Below are 23,694 nucleotides of genomic sequence, written 5' to 3'. Positions count from 1 at the left end.
TTGCAAAGAGTAAAAGTGATAACGTGCATGCATGCATTCATAGACTGAAAGCATCTGCCTTAATTTTCATAACTCCATTCTTCTGTTTTGAGCCAAAATATACTTTTGTAATGTCATACAGTGGTACATAAAATATCTAAACATTCTTAAATCAAGATATTACTTGAGAAGCAGAATGACTTAATATATTAAAGGTGCAATATGTAATATTTTTGCAGTAAAATATCCAAAAACCACTAGGCCAGTGTTATATATTTTGTTCACTTGAGTACTTACAATATCCCAAATGTTTCCAATTATTTGTAAATCGTGAGAAAATTGCAATTTTAACAACGGCTCTGGGACGTGTGAGGAGTCGCCTGTCAATTGCGTCATACCCGCGTTACTCTCAGTTTCCTGTTTTATTTTGTAGAAACCATGGAAACACCAAAGACGCCTTTATATTTACATGTTTTAAAAGACAAGGGAACAACTGTTTACATTTATAGACAGAAAACAAATTGTTGTTATATAGCTCAACACGTTTAGTCTTATTGTTTAAATCTAATTTTCTTAATTTTTTGCGAGTACCATGCTTTACCATGCCTCAGAGAAAAAGCTTTTTTGTGAAGTAGCTAACATAGCATAATCAGATGCAGCTTTAATTTTAGTAACAATAATACAGCATTTTCTCCATCATACAATATGTTTTAAAATTAATTGCATGCCATTTATCAACACAAGCCATCCAGCATTTAATATGATATTCTAAAATCGATCTGTCTTACTGCAGTGTGAAACAAGTGTCTGGTAGCAGGCGCCGAACGTTATAGTAACGTTATAACATTTTCAACACACTCAAATGTATCTAATATGATAAACAGAGCTGTTACCTCATACTCATGACCGGAAAAGTGGAAGCAGCGCCAGCGACTGTGGCATAATAAAAGTCCCGCTGCTCGTGAGGCGTGTGTTGAGCAATCGCTCCAGCGGCCTCGTTCAGCTCCCACAACACTCAGTCCTGCTCTGCTTCATACTACAGTAACGTTAATAATCGCATCCATGAACATGATTTCTTCCCGAGTCCAATCCATATTCTTTTGCACCGGCTGTGAGGTGAAGACCACATGTCCCAAGATTCCGCGCTCAAACTTGGCGTCATCAAGCTACGCCTTTGTTTTGAATAGGCCTCTAGCGGACAGAAAATCTTACATATTGCACCTTTAAGTCTAATTAACTGAAAAATGTAGCAAAATTAAGTGAGTTTATGCTTAAAACTAGAAAAAATAGCTGCCAACGGGGTGAGAAAGATACACTTAATTCAAAGGGAAAACAAGATTATTTGTCTTACCCTATTTGCAGTTTTTTTTTTTCTTTTTTTAAGCATAAACTTACAATTTTGATACATTTTTCAGAAAACAAGACTTAATATTTTGTCATTTTCATGACGTCATTTTTATTTCTCCTCAAGTAAACATATCTTAATTTAATAATGTTTAGATATTAGTACTGGGAAATAATTGTCTAACATGACAACTAACAATCCATACTTACTTGGCCTTGGCTCTGGTTCAACACCACGAAATCGTCCATTGGCTCTGGCGTCGACTACTTGAAATGCATTGGTTTTAATGTTGTTCAAAACGTCTTCATAAGTTTTGACCCAGGACTTGTTAAAGGACGATTTGAAGTCGGCACGCGCTGGTTTACTATATTGGTCGGTAACGGGATGACCCTCCCTTAACCAGTTCTTTAACCCCCCGTCCAGAACCGACACGGAATTGTGCCCAAACACCCTAAACATCCACCACACCCGTGGCGCAGAGAACGAGCCAAAGTCGCTGGCATCGTAAACAACGACATGAGTGTTGTTCCCTATTCCCAGATTACCCACATAGTCTGCAAACTCGCCCTCGGGAGGAAGCATGTGATCAAACTCTGAGCTTTTGTCACAACACTCGTCGATGTCGAAAAACGAAGCTCCGGGAATGTGAGTTTGTTCGAACTCGGCCCTGGGGTTGCGTTTCATTTTAGGTAAATACCAAGATGCATCTAATATCCGCAGATTTGGTCCCACTCGGTTGCTTTTGACAGCGTCCGCGAGCCATCGCGCCGCTACGAGAGCTCGAGTTTGAGCAGCCATGTCACTCGCGCGCACCCCTACAGTACAACCTCTCGACGGCAGTCTATGCCAACATAGCGAGCAATGAATCAGGGCTCAAATATAACCATGGTGTGATATTTTGTTGACTGGAAAAGGGAGAATCTAAAAAATTAATTTCTTACTCATTTAACTTCATATTTACAATCTTTTTTGGGTTTTATTTGAAATATGACAAACAGCAACGCGAATATATGGTAGAGAAATCCTTTGCTGAACCGCAAGGGGGTATAGCTCAGTGGTAGAGCATTTGACTGCAGATCAAGAGGTCCCCGGTTCAAATCCGGGTGCCCCCTGGTAAAGTTTTTGTTTTTTTCTGTTTTGTCTTTTTGTATCTTCAGTGATCAATGCATTTAGTAATTAAACACAAAATATCCACCATTAGCAGCTATCTGACCTAAACTGGGTTCTAATTGGTTCATTGTATCTAAACTTAATTGGCAATCACTTGTTGACGCTATTAAGGTGTGCTGAAAATCTTTTACAAACCTGGGCCAAGTTTAAACCAGTAACCAGGCATCACAGCTGGCAAAGGGGCATGTCTGACTTTGACATGTATATATTGCCATTATTATGTAATCAAAATAAAAATTATTATTGCTGGTCTTCAATGATAATGTCAAGTTACTTTAATGTATTTGCACCAAAAATGATAAGGATTTATGCTGATATTATCCAAAACCACAATTTGCCAGGGGTGTTTCCAAACTTTTGGAGGGCAGTGTACATTGTAATGCCATTTAGTAAAAACACTTAAGCCGCGCACACACTTAACGATTGTAAGGCCGATTATGAATGTAAATTGATACTTATGACTGATCGCGCTCAAACGCGTCCAGTCAGAGCCAGTTGCGTTCAGTCGGCGATTACAGTCGGTGTTCAAATTCCATGTGTAAGTATTTAAATCTGCTTCAGTCGCAGGAAACAATCGCTGTATGTTGAGCACAGTCTTAAGAATGTTTTAGCTAGTCGTTAAATGTGTGCCCGGCTTTAGTATTAAATATTTGATTGCATAGAATTAAGTGATTTGATTTTTTTTTTTTTTTTAAGTTTGTAAGTTTTATTTCTTTTCCTTTTTTCTTTTTTTTTGACAAATGCATGACTGGATGTCAAAAAAGTTAACTCCATTCGAAAGATAAATATTCTTCTTTTCTTAACAGTATAGAAATGCAAGAAGCACATCAGAAATACAACAATGTTGGAAAGAATTAAGTGCAAGTGATGTTTTAATGGATGCAAAGGGTTAATAGTGCAAGGTTTATGAAACATATGAACTTCAAATGCCTGCACTGTGATGATTGTAGAATATAATGGTTTAGCTCTCAGTAGAAGAGGGGTGACAGACAGTTAAGCTTTTCTAACCAACCTATTTCATTCATTTGTTTTATCTCGATTTAGCTGTGTCATGTCCCAATATTTTTCAAATGAGGATGCTTCAAGCTATATATTGTAGAATAATCTTTAATTAGATTTTTTTTGTTTTGTTGTTTATGCTTACTTCCCTTATGTGACATCTGTGAGTTGGAGAAAGAAGCGCTGTTTTCTTTCACTGAGTGTTGTCAGTTTGTGAAAGACTTTTTTTTTTTAGCTTGTCACAAGGTATGCAGTTCAGTGGGAGTCATGAGAATAAAATTACATAGTCAGTTTTGAAGGTTTTAGCACTTCTCTAATCCTTTTAGATACTGATCAAAATGAACTGTTTAGTGGTTTTCATGCTTTTGAGGTTTCAGTAGAATTATCAGTCTGCATTTGATTACTATAGTGTTTAATGTGCTCTCTTGCTTATCAGTCAAGTGTTAAAATATTTCATTTAAAATATTTGACCAGCTACATGACAAGAATTGAAGTTATATCACATATTTTGTATGGCCATGACAAGCTTATTCTTGTTTTTGGTTTAATGAGCTAAGAGTTTAATGATAAAACAAATAAAATACAATAAGGATGATTTATCTGCATTTTATTATTATACATTGAAAGAATGTTATAAGAGTTTTATAATACAATTTTTATAAATCAGTAAGCCAGTTTGTAATGCATTCATATAATATTTTAGGAAAGTATTAAATCAGAAAAGAGAAGCAAAGATGATACAGAGATAGAGATAAAAAAAAATGAAATGCAGTGTTTTAATATGTAAGTATGGTATTTAAAATTCTGAAATACTCTGAAAGGTACATCAGTTCTTGCAAACAAACATTTAATCTTAGCTAAAACAAAGTCTGTAAATACAATAAGTATAGCAGAAACTGATTTACACCAAAAAATATGTAAATCAAACAATGAATCAAGGCCAGCTCCACATAAAATATTCTGTTGTCAGAAAACAATCTGTAATGTATTGTAGTTATAGTATAACTTTTATTTCAAGATTTCATATCTTTATTCTTGCTAAAATTCTTAAGAGTATATTTGGCATTGATTCCATACATTATATGTCAAGCTAAAACCCTGTAACTGTCAATATAAATACTGAGTATCCTGTGTTTGTAGAAAGTCCATATATACCATTTATGGCATAAACTTTTTGGCTTTCAGTCTGGGTATGATTTGCATGTCCCTGACATCATTGTGCTGCAGAAGCCAGCACAGGTATCTCTCTGTGCCCATACCCCATCCACTCGTTAGAAGTGGGATGACTTGACGCATGTTGATGTACCATTTGTATGAGTCCTCTGGTACGGCATGGTGTTGTAAGGCCTCTCGTACCATTTCAGGTGTAGAGTGACGTTCCCCAAGCCCTACTGTCTCTCCTAACCCCAAGAGAAGGTCAGCTGCCTTGGCTTTGCTCCTCCCTGAACCTTCAATATATGCTTGGTAGAAGGGCACTCCAAGATGGTCCATTTCTGTCAGCCAAACAGCTCCTCCATACTTTTTAATTAGGACTTTTTCTCCCTTTCGTGTTAGCTTCCTGCCAAACTGTGGTTGTCCCTCCTGAACCCACTCAAGGCAATCAGAGGATGGCATAATGCTAATGGCTTGATCCAAGGGTACTCTTGGAAGAGGTTTTTCTAAGTTCTTCAGTAGTTCTTTGGCATGAGATAGTGTTCCAGCTGTGTTTAAGATAATGTCAGAATGTTCCTTTACCATTGCCTGAGTCAAATGGGCAACATAGCCTTCAGCTACACTCATGGCAACATCCATGTCACCCAGAAGCTCGCATTCCACATGGTAGAACTGGTTGAGATGTGTAGCGTCTGGATCTTCCCCTCTGAAACTGGGGGACACGTAGTAAGCACCAGGAAGACCATCATGAAACCTCATATAGTACTCTAAAACAAACTGCATAGAGTCTGCCAGATATACATCTTGGCCCAACATGTTGACAAACACAGGCTCAGAATCTGACCCCAGACCCATTGGAGAGGAAATTGTGTCAGTTGTGATAGGTGTCAGTGCATAAGCATACTTGCATTTCTTGTTGAAGTACTCAACTGTGCTGTGAAATAGGGTGTTTTGGATTTGAAAGAGATTGCGATACCATTTGCTCTTGATGGCTAATGCAGCATGAGTTTGGGGGTCTTCCCAGGACTGAGGTGGAGTAGTCCTTGTTATCTTGGTGTGGATCTCTGTAAGGTCCTCTTTGTTAGCTGGAGGACCATCTATGGATGTTACATATCCTGTGTAAGTTGGGCAGAACTGAGAAGCCACGACAGGGTGTTTGGGGGCATTAGGTTGAGGAACTAATGGAATCAGTTTGGCATGGGCATAATCAAATTCAAACCCTTCAAATATGAGAGCTACACCATGGCCATTCATTCCTTCTTGCACAAGATGAGCAACTTTTCGTGTTGCCACAAGTAGGGCTGTATAGTCACTCTCATTCAGACGGAAGATGTCACTGGTAAGAGGTTTTCTTGGCACTAGAACTGTAAGGCCTGGTGTATTTGGAAAAGGAGTAAGGAAGGCTACATGTTCATTATCTTCCCAGACACGCCACTGTTGCTCTTCACCACGGATAATGCGAGGGAAAAGGCCGGTATCAGAAGGATCCCCGTGAAAGTCAAAGCAAGAAGGGGCATTGGGTGTCGGGAGTCGAGAGCGAATCTTTGCCTGCACCTGGTCAAGAATGGTATCTTCACATCGTGGACCACTTTTGGAGCTACAGTATCCAGGGTCATAAGGATTGAACTCCATTTCCTCAGCTAATTGAGGTTTCCATTTTGGTTCTAGGTCATGGAGAGGCAAGACTTTGATGTAAGCTGGCTTGTCAAGTTCTGGCATGGACACAAGGGCACAACGATGCACACCAAGTTTCTCGCAAAGGAGATTGGCAACAGTCTGTGCCCCCTGCATCATCGCTATGTAGTCAGGTAACACTAACTGAAAGATGCTACTCGGTCCATTAATAGTCTTCCGAGTGAGAACAGTGGCTCCTGGGGTCCAAGGATTAGGCTGTAGTTGAGCTACGAATTCATCAGTCTCCCAAATCACATTCATAAACTCCTTCTTAGGTCTTAAAACCTCAATTCGAGGAATGCCATTGACCAGTGAACCAACAAACATGACCCCAGCATTGGTTTCAATAACGGCTTCACCGTGATGGTCTACAGCAATAATTCCTGCACACTTTTCTTCCAGGTCGTTGTGGATAACTTCTCGACAAGCCTGTCTGAGACTGTAACCTTTGAGGTTGTATAAGCTGGCTACTTTGTGAGCAACTGTTTGGCGTAAGAAGGCATCACCATCACCAGAGCATGTCACGGCAAGTATCTCATCAGCATAAATTCCAGCCCCAACTATAGCAGTGTCACCGACTCTGCCTTTCCACTTGCCAACTAAACCTCCGGTGGATGTGGCTGCTGCTAACTTACCCCACTTATCCAGCGCAACTGCACCTACAGTTTGAGGATGGTTATTCTTGCTATAACCTAACTTCATAAGCAACTCCTTGTATCTTATGTCGGTGTCAAAGTACTCAGATTTCAATGTTGTTTCTTTCTCTCCAAGACTGTCTACAAACTCTTCAGCACCTTCTCCAATCAGCAACGAGTGCACACTCTTTTCCATAACACAGCGGGCTGCTTTTATTGGGTTTTTCACTCTTCGCAGGCAAGCCACAGATCCAGAGTTCTTCCCATGTCCATCCACAATGGTGGCTTCCATTTCATGCTCCCCATCTCGGTTATATACTGATCCCTTACCAGCATTAAACAAGAAACAGTCCTCCAACGCAACTACGCTTCTTTGTACTGCATCCAGACTACTACCTCCATGAAAAAGCACTTTTGCTCCAAGAGTTAGAGCTGTTTGAAGGGCAAATTCGATGGCCCCAATCACCTTCTGATTTAACATCATTTCCTCTCCTGCCCCACCGTGGATCACTAAAGTGAAATCTGGCTTCATGGTTTTGTTGTGTCCTTTTTGCTCCACAGCACTGACTGCATCATCCGCTGAAGATCCATTTACTAGTTTTTCTTCATTGTCTTGCAGGAGACATTCAATGGCTCCCATCTGCCCTGCAATGGCATACCTTAGTGCCAGAAGCATTACTAGTTTTAGATTGAACTCAAGTCTTCCTTTGAGATTTCCCAGGACATTGGCAAAAGTACCCTTCCCATTCAGGACTAGACGTACTTTGTCTTTCCTGCCTAGATACGTGACGGCCAGCTGGTCTGTAGCATAGACGTTACCTACAGCACACTCAACTCCCTCCATTAGATCTGATCCTGTCAAGTAAATCGAAGGGCATCCAAAAGGTTCAAGAAACTTCTTGAGTGGGTTATCTTGAGACATAGATCTGCGCAGGGCTGCCAGATGAGGCCCCACTCCAAGGCCAAGTTTTGTAGCTTTGATGAGGTTTTTATGCTCTAAAAAGGCAAGGTGAAAGAGATGGAAAAGCTCATTTGTGTACTGGGGAACATTGTCGGGGCCAATGCAGGATGCCAGTGCTGTAACAAGCTGGTGAGATCTCATAGTTGTGGAGTATGTGGGATCACAGCGGCCGTGTTTGAAGTGACGCATGTGAGTAGGTGTAACCATGATAAGGCTAGTAGCTGTATCCCCAAGTGTTTGCCTCAAGGACAGCTGCAAAGTGAAATTAATCCATGCATCATATAGACCTCTGTGACCCCTTAAGGTGGTGAACACATCTGGGTAAGATGAAATTTCAAAAGTCATGACGGACTGGCTAGCTTGTAGAAGACTAGGAACAGACTGATTCGGCACAGTAATGCCTTTCAATGGCACTTTCAGAGGTTTAGGGAGAAGAGTACCAGCATTTGAGGATGTACCTAACCCATTGGTTTGGGTGTTTATTATTTCTATGTTTTCAGATTCCGAGAGCTGCCACAGACGTTCAACGACAAGTCCAGCTACCATTCCATCTAGGGCACAATGCTCAAACAACATGCCTGCTTGGCCATCTTTAAAAACCACCAAGTTCACCACCTGTTGATGAAGATGGTAAATAGTTATGTCATTCTTCCATTCATATCTAAACATTACAGCCATTTGAGTCTGATTTAGCATTACAATAGGAAATCATTTAACCCATTAATTTCAATAGTACTTGATTTTATCTTTTAAAGGTGCCCTAGAACGTGTTTTCACAAGATGTAATATAAGTCTAAGGTGTCCCCTGAATGTGTCTGTGAAGTTTCAGCTCAAAATACCCCATAGATTTTTTTAAATTAATTTTTTTAACTGCCTATTTTGGGGCATCATTATAAATGCGCCGATTCAGGCTGCTGCCCCTTTAATTCCTCGCGCTCCCTGCCCCTGAGCTCGCGACTGCCTTAAACAGCATAAGCAAAGTTCACACGGATAATATAACCCTCAAAATGGATCTTTACAAAATGTTCATCATGCATGCTGCATGCATGCATCGGATCGTGTGAGTAAAGTATTTATTTGGATGTTTACATTTGATTCTGAATGAGTTTAAGGCTGTGCTCTGTGGCTAAAGCTAACATTACACACTGTTGGAGAGATTTATAAAGAATGAAGTTGTGTTTATGAATTATACAGACCGCAAGTGTTTAATAATGAAAATAGCGACGGCTCTTGTCTCCGGGAATACAGTAGAAAACAATGGTAACTTTAACCACATTTAACAGTACATTAGCAACATGCTAACGAAACATTTAAAAAGACAATTTACACATATCACTAAATATATCACGATATAATGGATCATGTCAGTTATTATTTGCTCCATCTGCCATTTTTCGCTATTGTTCTTGCTTGCTTACCTAGTCTGATGATTCTGCTGTGCACAGATCCAGACGTCCTGCCCTTGTCTAATGCCTTGAACATGGGCTGGCATATGCAAATATTTGGGGTGTACATATTAATGATCCCGACTGTTACGTAACAGTCGGTGTTATGTTGAGATTCGCCTGTTCTTTGGAGGTCTTTTAAACAAATGAGATTTACATAATAAGGAGGAAACAATGGAGTTGTTCTCACTGTATGTCATTTCCATGTACTGAACTTTTGTTATTCAACTATTCCAAGGTAAATTCAATTTTCGATTCTATGGCACCTTTAAAAACGTTTAAACATTTAAATACGTTTTAAAAAAAATTAAATTAGCAGCAGGGTTGTGCATTATTCAGAACTGATTTGCATGGTCGAAGGGCACATAATTATTAATGCACAATTTGTGTTTCTTTGAAGAGCAGAAAAGTACATTTGTGTCATTTTAATAAAAATTCCAATTCAACTTCATGTTGGACACCAATCCAATTAAAATTCCAAAACATGGAATTTAAAAAGTGATGGAATTCTTCATTTCTGAAATTTGTCAAATACCAATTAGCATAGGAAATTATGATTACTGCAAAACAGTACTAATTATAAGGTTCTATTTGTATAAACATCCTTTTTTTTTTTTTTTTTTTTTACATACCTTATCATAGTATCTCAAACATCTGCCATCTTTCTCCCCTAGTCGGACTGTATTAAGTATTTCTGCAAGATCAGCTGGAGCTGGGCGGTCTTCCAGGGAAACAGCCAGAATGGCACTCTCCATCATTTCAAGTGAAACTGCTGCTTCACCCCCTGCCTTTAAGATATCCATTCTCACAGAATGCCAGGTTTGGCGATGAAGAGAAGACAGACCACATATAGTGCAGGAGTCTTGTTCTGGGGCCGCTTCTGGGTGACTCATTGCATGCATAAGTTGGGCGTAGATGTCATTGAGAGGCAAAGGAGAAAGAGATTCCCTTGAACTTTGTTTCCATAAAATTTGAATCGGAAATATACCCCCTTGACAGGTCAATATGGCGTGAAGACTGTCTGGGTATGTCTGGAACATTAAGGCCAAGAAAATTAAACATTTAGATGAGTGAAATATGTAATTAATATAAGTTTTACTTTTTTAATGTAACTGAAAATAGTAAAAGTCGGAGGTTAATTGAAAAAAAAATACCTTTAGCTCATCCTGGCCCTTGCCTGGTAGGCGGCTAGCTGCAAAAACCTGTGACTGTTGCGTTCGCTCAGTTGGTACATCCCCTTCCACCAGCCATGGTTCACTGTACAGCTTAGCAGCTGCCCACAGCAGGGCCGTAGCCCGCTCTATCTGCGCGAACTCCCCCTTTAGCTTAGAGGAGGGCAGGACAGAAGGAATAGCAGTGGAAGTAGGCAGGGGATCGTAGCAGGAGAGCAGCCTCTTTTTGAATTCCTCAGTTACCCAGTTCTCACGTCCAAATGCATGTTCCTTCAGGTGTTTTTGGACTTCCTGGAGTGCATCTCTCTGCTGAAAGAGGGCAGTTTTATAGTGTTGGTACTGGTCAGGATTTAAGGTGAGCTGAAGCACCCGGCTAGCTTCCTGGAGAGTAACATCCAGTTCTGGAATTGGATAATCAGGTAACGCCATCCTGCAGAGTAGAGGATAAAACATAAAACTTTATACCACATGCTTAAGTTGTGTCATGTGATTTAAATTTGATACCATGTTTGTATGATTACACCCAGTGTATTTTCTCAGGGTACATGTAACACATGACTTTTTTTGTAATGTGTAATTCAATAATTTCATTACATGGCTTAATAAATTGTCTTATTTACAGCACAAAAGTCTCAGTGTGGTTTGGTAATGTACTTTAACTCTACAAATGTTTCAAAGGCAAACAACACATTTAAAGATGAATGTACATGATGACTTGATGGCATTTACACATTCTAAACATAGATACTCCAAATTAACTTCTGTCAGGATACTTTTTGGTCATTTGGCCATGATGGGAATAGGATGCTATTTGTATAGCCAGTTGTCATGGGAATATGTCTCATGCTGCATGTTCCTAGTTGTTTAATTCAATTTTGGCTGATTTAATCACGCTCCGTCTCTTTTTGTAACTCTTGTAATGCTGCCTTTCTTTTTTCCATTTATGGACCCTGGTGACATGGAAGTTCACTCTAGGTGACCTTGATCACGTCATGTGATTGATTACTACTGAATTCATTCACTTTAAATCAGAACAACACCCATGTAAGTACGATTTTGAGACAGCTGTATTTTCTGCAAGAAAAACTACATTTCATGACTTTTTCTCTGCCGTATATACAGGGAGTGCAGAATTATTAGGCAAGTTGATTTTCTGATCATATTTTTTTCCCAAGCACATTTTACCAATTCCAATCCACATCAATCTTAATAACTACTATTAATATTGTTTTTAATCATTTATAAGTGATATATAATTGTTCATGAAGGCTGGAAATGAAAAATGCCTTATATTCAGGTGTGCAGAATTATTAGGCAAGTTTTCTTTTACAGGCAAAATGAGCCAAAAAAGAGATTTAACTCAGACTGAAAAGTCAAAAATTATTAAATACTCATGAGAAGGACGCAATACTAATGCAATACTAGAAATTGCAAAGTTAAAGCATGACCAAGGGACAGCAAAATGCTCATTGGGTCAGCGGGGTCAGACAACAACAGGTGGAAAAGAAAAGACACATGTTAACTGCAAAATAATTAAGAATTAAGGTGAAGAATTAAGTGTGAAACCATCAGGAACCCTTTAGTCTCCAGCGCCACCATTTTCCAGAGCTGCAACCTACCTGGAGTCTCCAGAAGTGCAAGGTGTTAGGATCTCAGAGACTTAGGTTAGCTAAAGAATCCTAAAAAATGACCTGCACTTGATAAGAATCACAAGCTGAAGTGTTATAAAATACATGAAGACTGGGTTTTAATAGGGCTTATAGACAGACAGATTGAGAGTGACTCCTGAAGGACCAGCACCACATCCTCTTGTACCACTGTTTGAAGAATTTATCCAGAATCTGGCAGTAAGGTGTGGGAGTTTACTTTTAGTCCATCTAACTTATCCATCTCTAGTCTCTGAGATCCTGAGACCTTGCACTTCTGGAGACTCCAGGTAGGTTGCAGTTCTGGAAAATGGTGGCGCTGGAGACTAAAGGGTTCCTGATGGTTTCACACATAATTCTTAATTATTTTGCAGTTAACGTGTCTTTTCTTTTCCACCTGTTTTTGTCTGACCCCGCTGACCCAATGAGCATTTTGCTGTCCCTTGGTCATGCTTTAACTTTGCAATTTCTAGTATTGCATTAGTATTGCGTCCTTCTCATGAGTATTTAATAATTTTTGACTTTTCAGTCTGAGTTAAATCTCTTTTTTGGCTCATTTTGCCTGTAAAAGAAAACTTGCCTAATAATTCTGCACACCTGAATATAAGGCATTTTTCATTTCCAGCCTTCATGAACAATTATATATCACTTATAAATGATTAAAAACAATATTAATAGTAGTTATTAAGATTGATGTGGATTGGAATTGGTAAAATGTGCTTGGGAAAAAAATATATATATATATATATATATATATATATATATATATATACACACATTATTTTTAATAAAATCTACATTTACATACTCCTTATTCAAAAAAGAATTATACAATATTCTTATAAAAGTAATTGCCTGCAAAACATGGCACTGTCTTGCTTAAAACAGCTTGAACCATCCTATACCAGGCCAGGTTGTGAAATTTGATAAATTAAGCCAGTTAAGACAAACCAAACAAGATAGTTTGTTGAAGATTTTTTTTTTTTTTTTTTTTTTTTGCAAGGAACTTAATACTTTTTACATACAGATTTGTTATTCTAATGTATGCATGTATGTTTTTTTTTTTTTTTTTTTTTTTTTTTCCAGTATTTCTCAAAATATTTTTCAATCACAAATGAAGCCAGGATATATTTGTATACATTTTCTAAAAGAAAAAAAGATTTTGTTTGTTTTGTGGCTGTCCAAACAAATACTAAACAAACTAACTAACTAACTAACTAACTAACTAACTAACAAATAAACAAAACAAAAAAAAAACATCAAACCACTGATCTTGAAAGAAAAAAATCCAACAACATTTAAGCTGTATATTGCAAGTAAGTTGATGTCTGTTTTTAGAAGAAAAAAAAGCAAGAAAGTAAAATCATGACCTCACAATGCATAATTACAGAATTGTGAGGGCAAATGAATGAGCTTCCAGATTGAGCTTCCATCTACCATTCATTTATTGATTTAAAACACAACTGGCTCTGTGTACATCAGTTTTTAAATGTTCAGATGTATTATTGAATAATATACATTTTTATATATAGTACACTAACAAATCATTGCACATAGTGGTTTAAAGTTTGGTTGACACCATTTTCTGATTTTCAGTGCAAAGTTATTTAAATTTTCTTTCCAACAAACTTTTGTATTTTAATATCTGAAAAGAAACATTAAGCAAAAAACAATATATGAACATTTAACTCACCTCAGAGCAGTAAAGACTTCCAAAGTATATGTCGACTAGTCAATGCGATGAGAGCTAGTGTGCAACAACCTTTTGTCGCAGTGAACAAACAAGAAGAGGACCGTAATCTGAACCTAGTGATTCCAATTAAGGAATTTAATTTCCTGTCTCCCAATAGACATGGTCAGTATAACAGGAATATTGTCACACTGACATTCCTTTTCTTTATATGCAATAAAAGAGTATCAGCCTTATTTATAATTTCTACAACTGAAAACCATTTTTGATACTACAGTTTTATTCTGACTCCAGCTGAAGCTATTTTAAAGTCAAGTCTATATAAATTGACCTTTCTAGATTTTCTGTGTGGATGATCTTTATTAGTATGCATGCTTTAAACAGATTTGCTACTGTATATACAGGTGTGTTGATTTGTTGTGTGGTGTTTTGATGTAATGTAATATTTGTTTTTATATCCATTTACATTTTTTTCATGATTGGTCAGCACTTTGAGCTATGAAGTAGTTGTAAAGTGCTTTATAAATAGAGGAAATGAAAGGAATGAAATGTAACGGTGTGTTCAATGACAGTCTTGTTCTCTGTAGATTATTAATCTGATGCCCTATGCACACATATCATTTTCTTTCTGCATTCACATCCTGCCGTCATTCAGAATAACCTGCAAAATGTGATTAGACTTTAAGTTGAATTAGCTCAGTCTTACTTTATATTCTCATTCATCAGTTTTAGGATATCATATTATGACAGTAATATAATCTGGACATTTAGGTAACTTTTGCACACTGTAATCAGGTTGTCTGTAAAGGACATTGAAGTTTCATTATCTCACTAAAAGACATCAGATGGTAGATGAAGGATTAGGAGTTCCTAACAGACATGGAAGCCTAAAACATGTCATGTGATGTGCTGTGTGGTGATGATTTCTGTTGTGTGCGAGTGTCTCCTGCTATCTGAACAAAGAATGTATTGAGCGAGTAATCTTGTGTGTCTCACGTGAGGAAGGCCAAATTATTTTTTAGTGAAATTGCAGGTGCCCTTTGTTATCAGACATCCAGATAATGAACAACTGTGACATTCAGGCTGAACACGTCCTGATCAGGCATACCTTGAAAAATTGTGCTATATTATTATGTTGTTACATTATTCCTCTTTTAGTGTTTCTTGAATTTGAAGATTGGGTTCCTGAGTGCTTCCTGTGAATCTTAGAACACACTTTCACTCGTTTTTGTTTGTTTGTTTTAACTTGTCAACTAACAAAGTCCATTAATCGTTTGTACAGATTCTGTATTTAATATAGCATGTTACATTTTTGGAAGAAAAAAAAAATCTTATTCATTTGTTTTGGTAAGGCTAGTTTCATAAGCAATCTAAATGATAATGCATAATTTGACACAATTATAGTCTGTTTAGAAAGGAACAATAAAAAATATTTTTGATATTTACCTCTTTTGTTTTTCACACATGAAATTTTATATTTCACTTTGATTGTTTGGCATGATCGTTTGACAACTTTTGATAAAACTTCAGGTCAGAATTATTCTTTGTTGACTGTGTTGTAATATAAAGACTCAAATATGTAATTTCACACAGTAAATATTGAAATGTTTTGTTTATAATTACTCTTTTCATAATAGAGATTCAATATTTAAGATTTAATGTCTGGATAAGAGTAAAATAAAACACATAAAAAGCATTTTAAAGTTTCACACAATAAATAATGAAGTGTTTTATGTTTATAATTACTATTTTCATAATAGAGATTTATTATTTAAGATTTAAAGTCTGGATACCCAGGCGAAAAAATACTATAGTAAAGTACTTGAATTAATTTGTTGTGGTAATTCTATAGTTGCTGTTAATATAACAACTATAGTAATAAAAACAAACTACTTTACCCAATACTGTACTAAATTTTCTACAACTAAAGGGTATATTATACTACAATGAATACACTACAGTTTACTGTAGTAAAACTAAAGTATACTACAGTATTTTTTACAGTTTATCAGTTCACTATAGTTTATGCTGCAGTATGCTGTAGCGTTCATTAATAAAGTGTTGTAAATACTATTATGTATACAGTATTCTTCAATTTACTATAGTATGGTTCAAAAACACTATAGTATTTACTATAAATGACTATAGTATTTTTTCACCTGGATAAGGGTAAAATAAAAGCATTTTAAAGGTATTAAAAAACAATATTTTATTTTTAAAAACCCATGATACATTGTAGAAAGTCCCGAAATACACTGGTAATGCCAACTAAATAGTCAGCACACTATTTTTGAGCCACAGCCCCTGTTACAAACCGGAAGTATTCACTAATTATCTTCTTCCGGAGCGGCATTTGGTCGACCCTTCACTGAATGCTGATCTCCTCCACCCTTGACAAGCCAAACATTAATTTCCTGTCTAATTCAAACGTGAGTAAAAGTTTCTGTTGTCTCCGGATATGAGTTTATAGAACATGTGATACCTGAGCGGTTAAGATTATTGGCACATTTACACAGTTAAAGAAGGTCACTGGAGATGAGGCTAGCTAACGGTAGCGTGCAAAATAACTGCAGCTCTGCTTGTAAACGTCTCGTTTTCATACACAGTTACCCGGAGATATCGTTATTACTGTACAAACTATTGTTTTTATTTTCACCTGATATTCCTGAATATTAAGTGTGGAGCAGGTTTTATTGCACTGGGAATCGCAGTAGTTAAAAGGCGATAGTTCAGTCAGCTTATTCAGGTATCAATCAAGGCATTCAAATGTGATGCATATATTTTTAAAAACACCAACATTTTATGATCATAAGTGACTAGTGCTGTGATGTTGCACGCTTCGTTACAGGGTCATATGACTGATAATGTGGTCAAGAAGCCGCACGCGCCAGCACTGGTCTGGTACAATAATAATGTGTTTTGTTTTGAGTTTGAAGAAGAGCGCTGAATTGTGGTCATTTGAATGCGGTTTGGGTGTGTCAGCTGTTTATTACTGAATCTCTGATAGCATTATGACCGCATTTACCACAACACTTTGGTGTGTTCAGTGACCTGTTGTCGTCCATCCAAAGGGTGGTATTAAAGTCACCATGAAATTGAATTAAATTCTTGTTTTTTATGGAATATTGCAGTGTTTATTCTAACTGATTTAACTGTGCACATCATTATTTTATTAAATTCTCGTGCCCTCATAATCCTTAATCAAAATAATTTCCCTCCCTCTTTCAGTGACATCTCTTCTCTGATGATGTGTTTACTGGCGTGAGGGCGGGGCAACCTGTCACTCACATGACATCACAGCAATAGCAAACCACAACCACAAAATCAAGTCTCTCCTTACATTGTTTTCTTATTCAAGAAGCCGTTTCACTTGGATATACGTCTAGGGTTGCAAAGGGGCAGAAAGTTTCCGGTAAATTCCACGAGAATTTTGGAAATATTCCAATTTGGAAACTTAACAGGAATTTATGGGAATTTACGGGAATTAATTGGAAATTGGGAAATTTATATATCGTATACAAACATAAATAACATAAATTTATATAATATACAAACATAAATATAAACATTTTGTTTGGTCATAACATTAATTAATTCTAATTTAGTAAATATGTAAAATAAATATTTTTATTGCAGCAATTGTTATGTGTTTATTTCAGTGTCACATGATCCTTCAGAAATCATTCTAATATGCTGATTTGATACTCAGTTATTATCAGTGTTGTAAACAGTTGCGCTGCTTAATTTTTTTTGGAACCTGTAATACTTTTTTTTAGGATTCATTGATGAATAAAAAGTTAAAAAGAACAGCATTTATTCAAAATAGAAATCTTTTCTAACAATATCACTTTAATATCACTTTTTGTTTTATCAATTTCACACATCCTTGCTGAATAAAAGTATTAATTTCTTTCAAAAAAAAAAAAAAAAATTACTGACCCCAAAATGTTGACTGGTAGTTTATATTGTTACAAAATATTTTTATTTTAAATAAATGCTGTTCTTTACATTTTTATTTATCAAAGAATCCTGAAAAAAGTATCACAGGTTATAAAAAATATTAAGCAGCACAACTGTTTCCAACATTGATAATTGAGTATCTAATCATCATATTTGACTGATTTCTGAAGGATCATGTGACACTGAAGACTGGAGTAATGATGCTGAAAATTCAGCTTTGCATCACAGAAATAAATTACATTTTAATGTATAATAAAATAGAAAACCATTATTTTAAATTGTAGTTATGTTTCACAATATTACTGTTTTTTTCTGTATTTTTGATCAAATGTGCATGTTATGGACTGGGGGAATGCCCTATGGGGAATGCACAGTGCGTGCAGGGGGTGTGGCCTCAATAGCCTTGCAGAAAATAGTGTGCTGTGTGAATGTCAGGGTAAAAATTCAACTGAAATTGCATTAAATCTGGTTGTTTTAACCAAAATTATGCTGCAAGATGTTTTTTTTTCAACTACATTTAAGTACCCTGTTATAGGCTAACCTGTAATTTTGCAAATTCCCTGTTTATTCCAATGAATTCCCATATATTCCCGTTAATTCCCATGGAAAGTTTACAGCTTTGAAAACCTATATACTTCAGAATAGGGAAGAAAAGGCTATTGCAACTTCCGTTTCATGCCGGCTTTAAAGTGTGCATCTTCTTTTCCAGGTGCGTGTGAGACATCTGTCTCTGCCCGCTCTGAACCCTCCCTGATGGGCGGCTGGTCCCGCAGTGCCGTGCTGCAGCTGTACCGAGCTCTGCTCCGTGCAGGTCAACACCTACAGTACACCGACCGCGATTACTACCGGCGTGCAGTGACCCGAGAGTTCAGACGCTGTCAGACCCTCAACGCCCCAGCAGAGAGGGAGGACGCGCTGAAGAGAGGCCAGTTCTTCCTCAACAGCAGGCTGGGCGGCTTGGTGTAGAAGAAGTGGCCCATCAGCACCAGACAGTCTGCCTGAAAGCCGGTAAAATGAGCATTTCTGCATTTGAAACATTGTTGGCAGCTTGCAGCCGCAGGAGGTGAATGTCTATACTGGGGTTGTTATCATTAACTACAACTGTTAAAAACATTTTTGTTAATTGGAATGAGGCTGAAATAAAATATGAATATTAGGTGAAAAACTGAAATGAATTCAAAATTAGAAATATTGCATTGGCACCTGAATTGAAGCACTAAAATTGCTCCCTGGAAATAAATAAAAGATCAAATAAAAATACCTAAATAGACATATTTAATCATGACAAAGGCACATAACAACATTGCTAAAAAATTAAACTGAAATTAAAATGAAAACTGAAAAAAATAAAAACAAAAGCTAATTTAAAATATTAATAAAACTTTAAAAAAAAAGAGCTTAATGTTAAGGATTTTTTCTGGTTCAGATTTTTACTGGCCCAGCTAGTGAATAAAAATAGTTAATTGTTTTTATTTTTAACCCACGTAACCTCTTATTTGAATATATACAGTTATGACAACAAAACTAGACTGGTATAATTTTACAATTCCTGATATTACAGCAAAAACTGCTAGCATATCTAATATGAAGTTCAAACATTATGAAAGACAAGTAAACAGTCAGTAATAAAAGAACAAATAAACAAATTACAAGCGATGGCACAAATAAAGTAAAGCAATGAAATAAACAGTGCTTTAAGATTTTCAGGTAGGTCTAACAGTAGTGTTCATGTAAGAAATATTACAGAAATGGAATAATCAAATGTAAAATAACACTGGATACAGTCTTCATTGTATAAATTAAATATTAATCCTTATTAAAGCTACAAAAGTGATTCAATGAAGAGCAGTGAGTGATTTTTCTTTTTCTTTTGGTGTTTGATTAACATTAAGGACACAGGGATATTTGGCTGCTGTCACTTTAAGACCTCATGCACCTCTACTGTATATTGATGCACATCTGGTTTCTATCAGCTGTTAACATTTTTAATATATTTAACATATTTCACAATTGACCAATTACAAATTCCCAAACTGCCCCGATTGTCTTTCACGCTGGCCATCAGGCAGTCCTTATTGTCGCCATACTGTGTCTAAACTTCTGACCAATAACAACACAAGCTATTTTTTGACATAACTGGAACATGTCATGTGACATTGTGACTCACGTGATGTCACCACTAAGTAAACTGCATGTAAGCTCTGCATCTTACACAACTTATAGTTGATGAAAAAATCCATTTCTTGTCTTTTCTTTTCCTGCTTTCTTGCTCCATCTCAGAGAGAGAGGGAAAGATCGATGGCAGGAGTGAACGGGGATCGGAAGGGGAAGAAAGACGACAATGGGCTTGGGACAGCGATCGACTTTGTGCTCTCAAACGCAAAGCTGGTGCTGGGAGTCGGGGGAGCAGCCATGCTCGGGATCGCCACACTGGCGGTCAAAAGAGTGAGTACAGGAACATGATGTAATGCTGTCCTAAGGAATCACATTTCCTGTGATCTTCATGTGTATATGATGATATTGTTATTATTATAATTATTATAGGTTTATAATTAAGTTTGGTTTGTCTCAGATGTACGATCGGGCTCTCAGTGCCCCATCCAGTCCCACTAAAGCCGAACCGTCAGGACGGAGAAGCTGGGAGGAGCCGAGCTGGCTGGGGTCGTCGCCACGGACGTTGAACCATGACATGAAACAGAACATCAGCCGCTCTCTACAGACGCTCCCTACCTCCTCCAGCTCCTTCAAGCCAGGTAATAAATCTCTTCAATGCAAAGACCATGAGACAACTTGTGCCTTTCAATTCCCTGATGACCTCAAAATGTCAGTTACCCCTTATTTTAAATTTAATTCTGTTTTATTTCATATTATTGAATTAAGAATTTTCATAGATTTGAGGAAAGTTATTTTTTCATTTTCATTCTTTTGAATGTTTAATTTATTTATTTTTAATCCTGGGCCACCATGGACATGGTTTATCCCTAGTTTATCCTATCCTAACCTGTATCCTTATTGTTTACCAGGCTTGTACATAACGGAGTGTCTTCTCTACTTGCTCAGTGGGTATTTAAACCCTTCCTTAACTAACACACTGTAGGTTTCTGTAGCCCCTTTATTCGTTTTCTGGGCGTTAAGGATGTGCATAATCATTTTGACTAATTGGTGAGTTATCAATGAATTATCAATGTCAAGTAAGCAATGGAAATATTCAGAATCTACCTCACTAATCAGTCAGCTGTTGAATGATTAGTTCACCATCCTGTGCCATCTCTCCTCCATCATAGCCCAAGCCTAGTATCAATCTGTGTGTGAAAAACTAAAGATTGTGTTGTTTTAGGCTGTGTGTTGTGATTGAGTAGAATGAATCTACCAGGTGTTGACCTTTGGAAGGTGTTTGATTAATTAAATATGCTAGATCAATGCCATTTAAGTCTGTTTTATGTTTTCTTCTGCTTTTTATTTTAGATTCTTTACATCGTGTTATGGGTCGTGGTGGCGGCAGCTCTGGTAAGGCTGAACTCCAGAGGGCACGGCTGCGTCTCTCACTGCAGGAACACCTCTGGGCCTTTTTTCATGAGCGAGTGGCGATCCCCTCGGACGAGCAGGCCGTAGCTCGCCGTGCCGCGTTGGATATCTGTGCGGAGCTCCGAGTGTTCCTCCATGCCAAACTACCTGATATGCCATTACGAGAAATGTACCTGAGCGGCAGTCTGTATGACGACCTCCAGGTGAGAACAGAGGGGAAACATTCAGAAGGGTTTTTCACACTGCATTTAACCCTGGGTTATCGTTGTTCTAAACACCGCTTTTAACCCAGGGTAAAGGAACGTTTCACACTTGTAATTTAGAGGTTTGGGTTAGCACCGGGGTTATGAAATCCTGCTCCGGAGCAGGGTTAGCACCGCTTTTGTGGTGTCAAACTTGTAGAGTGTGAAACGATACAGCGTTAGAATGTTACAGCTAGACGCTTAGCAACCGACTAATCGAGTACTCGTATTTACCTGCTTTGTTCATTTACGGAAACACTGTGCGTTGTATATAAACAGTAAATTCAGCGTTTCAGAGGGAAAATGTCAAATGCTGACAATTTTTGTGTAAGCAGTGACATGTTTTTTCATTTTATTTTTAGGTGGTGACTGCTGATCACGCCCAGCTGATGGTACCCATGATCCTTGAGAAGAATCTCTGGTCACCCATTCCTGGTGAGGACACCATCATGAACGTTCCAGGCTTCTGGCTGGTTCGTCGGGAAAACCTTGAGTACTTCCCGCGTGGAAGCAGTTACTGGGACCGTTGCATGGTGGGTGGTTACCTTTCCCCAAAGAGCGTCCTAGAAGTTTTCGAGAAGCTCGTCGCCGGCTCCATCAACTGGCCCGCCATCGGTAGCGTTTTAGATTACGTCATTCGACCCGTGTCCCATCGGAAACGCTTACGCTAGAAGTGCAGTACGAAATGGACCGTCGCCTTTACGTGGACTTCCTCCCGTTGCTTGTTATGGAGGACGGTGTCTCGCTGATCGCCAAACCGCATCGATTGGCTGCCGAACGGCACGAGAACCTGTGGCGGCAAAGTTTTCGCGTGGCGGAAACGGCAAAGTTACGTGCCCTCGATCAGGAAGATGGCGGGTGCCGTTGCGCATGTCTTAAAGTTGTTAAAGCCGTGTGTAAACTGAATCCAGCGTTAACACGATTAAATGCAAGCCAGCTTACTAACGCAATCCTCCTTCTGAGCGAACAGGAGGGTGATTGGACTCAGGAAGCACTTGCTGACCGTTTTATGCAGCTGCTTCGTGCACTAGTGGGACACCTAGAGGCTGGGAGGCTACCTAGCATCTTAAATCTCAAAGTCAATCTGTTCTGTGAGCTAACGCCACAGGAAATAGACGAACTGGGATACACGCTTTACTGCGCATTGTCCGACCCAGAGAGCCTTTTGAGAACTGTTTAACAACTCATGCACAAACACTACCACAGTTTGGTCCACAGTTCATACACAAACCAAAACAATGGCAATGTTTTCACGTGTGTCCTGTTCTGAGTAGATCAGTAACCTCAGTTGTTTTTCTATTATACCATCAGCAGTTATTTTCAGGTACTATGAACTCATCTGTTGGTCATATTTTATATGGCCCTTCATATATCATTTAGGTGTTTTTTAGCTTTCTTAATGCACAGTGAAGTGGCATGAAGGCTATATATCTAGTGGAGGATCCGATTCGAACTTCATTGATCAGTATGTGATATTCATTATGAATTCGGGCACTGTCATCCCATGTTTCCGTTAAATGCTTTGAAATTCCATGGAGGTAATTTGGCATGTTACATTGATAAATTCATGGTTTTATGTTCTCTTGTTTTTTTGTTATGTGGCACATGGTTCAGTATTTCCTTGCTTTGTTCATGAATGCTTACAGATTATTTCTGTCCATTATTCAAAATTAATTGCAAAGAAAAACAAAGTAAAAAAAAAAAAAAAAAGCAATTTATAGTGTTGTCAGAAGTATCGACTGCGATACCAAGTCGGTAATGAAATTTTAAAAATGTGACGCTTTGAGCGCTGAGCAGCGGATTCGTAAACACCTCTGATTGGCCTTTGTTTTGATGCGCTCATCAGACATGTCTGTGATTGGCTACACTGATCAGCGTTGATCATTGTAGCCAATCACATACATATCTGATGAGCACATGAACACAATGGCCAATCAGAGGTGTTTACGAATCCACTCAACAGCGCTCAAAGCGCCATATTTGTAAAATTTCATTACCGACTTTGTATTGCGGTTGGTTCTTTTGACAGCACATTTTACTAGTATTATAAGCAGTGCTAATGGAGTAATGTTATGTAAGCATTTTCATTTGTTGGTAAT

At 37.8% G+C, this 23,694-nt stretch overlaps 4 protein-coding genes and 1 non-coding gene across 6 annotated transcripts in view; 3 read left to right on the top strand and 2 right to left on the bottom strand.

Annotated features, from left to right (window-relative positions):
* mpst (mercaptopyruvate sulfurtransferase) overlaps nt 1-2,161 on the bottom strand; it is a 2,860-nt gene extending 699 nt beyond the window's left edge. Inside the window, exon 1 of the mRNA XM_048199374.1 lies at nt 1,534-2,161. Within this exon, the coding sequence (XP_048055331.1) occupies nt 1,534-2,122 (589 nt within the window). The 5' untranslated portion in view covers nt 2,123-2,161. The remainder of the gene's footprint in view (nt 1-1,533) is intronic.
* Nucleotides 2,162-2,364: 203 nt separating this feature from the next.
* Nucleotides 2,365-2,436, top strand: trnac-gca. The gene has a single exon. It is a non-coding gene; the product is annotated as a tRNA-Cys (tRNA).
* A 1,657-nt stretch (nt 2,437-4,093) lies between these two features.
* si:ch211-256m1.8 lies at nt 4,094-10,827 on the bottom strand. Its single transcript, XM_048199363.1, has 3 exons — nt 10,515-10,827; nt 9,993-10,391; nt 4,094-8,530 (listed from the first exon to the last, which is right to left on the bottom strand). The coding sequence occupies exons 2-3, from the start codon at nt 10,260-10,262 to the stop codon at nt 4,652-4,654; spliced, it is 4,149 nt and encodes a 1,382-aa protein (XP_048055320.1). The 5' UTR covers nt 10,263-10,391; nt 10,515-10,827; the 3' UTR covers nt 4,094-4,651.
* A 5,325-nt stretch (nt 10,828-16,152) lies between these two features.
* On the top strand, nt 16,153-18,794 carry LOC125273715 (MIEF1 upstream open reading frame protein-like). 2 transcript variants are annotated; one of them, XM_048199350.1, is made up of 3 exons: nt 16,208-16,297; nt 17,097-17,280; nt 18,538-18,794. In XM_048199350.1, the coding sequence occupies exon 3, from the start codon at nt 18,582-18,584 to the stop codon at nt 18,792-18,794; it is 213 nt and encodes a 70-aa protein (XP_048055307.1). In that variant the 5' UTR covers nt 16,208-16,297; nt 17,097-17,280; nt 18,538-18,581. The 2 variants fall into 2 exon arrangements, with proteins under 2 accessions (XP_048055297.1, XP_048055307.1); XM_048199340.1 differs by lacking the exon at nt 17,097-17,280 and having other exon boundaries at nt 16,153-16,297.
* A 1,332-nt stretch (nt 18,795-20,126) lies between these two features.
* On the top strand, nt 20,127-23,060 carry mief1 (mitochondrial elongation factor 1). The gene is given in 5 exon segments (XM_048199312.1): nt 20,127-20,273; nt 20,401-20,581; nt 21,294-21,556; nt 21,958-22,240; nt 22,243-23,060. Coding segments are annotated over 5 exon segments (1,407 nt in total). The 3' UTR covers nt 22,776-23,060.
* Nucleotides 23,061-23,694: the final 634 nt, after the last annotated feature.

This window comes from Megalobrama amblycephala, linkage group LG1 (assembly GCF_018812025.1).
Source record: "Megalobrama amblycephala isolate DHTTF-2021 linkage group LG1, ASM1881202v1, whole genome shotgun sequence".
NCBI lineage: Eukaryota > Metazoa > Chordata > Actinopteri > Cypriniformes > Xenocyprididae > Megalobrama > Megalobrama amblycephala.
The sequence above is the reverse complement of the archived record's forward strand: the minus strand, read 5'-3'. Positions and strand labels throughout refer to the sequence as shown.

Coding starts and splice junctions, on each gene's coding strand:
- si:ch211-256m1.8 (XM_048199363.1), bottom strand. CDS start 10,262: ATGCATGCAATGAGTCACCCAGAAGCGGCCCCAGAACAAGACTCCTGC. Junction 8,531..9,992: donor GTTTGAGATACTATGATAAG/GTATGTAAAAAA, acceptor CTTCATCAACAG/GTGGTGAACTTGGTGGTTTT.
- LOC125273715 (XM_048199340.1), top strand. CDS start 18,582: ATGGGCGGCTGGTCCCGCAGTGCCGTGCTGCAGCTGTACCGAGCTCTG.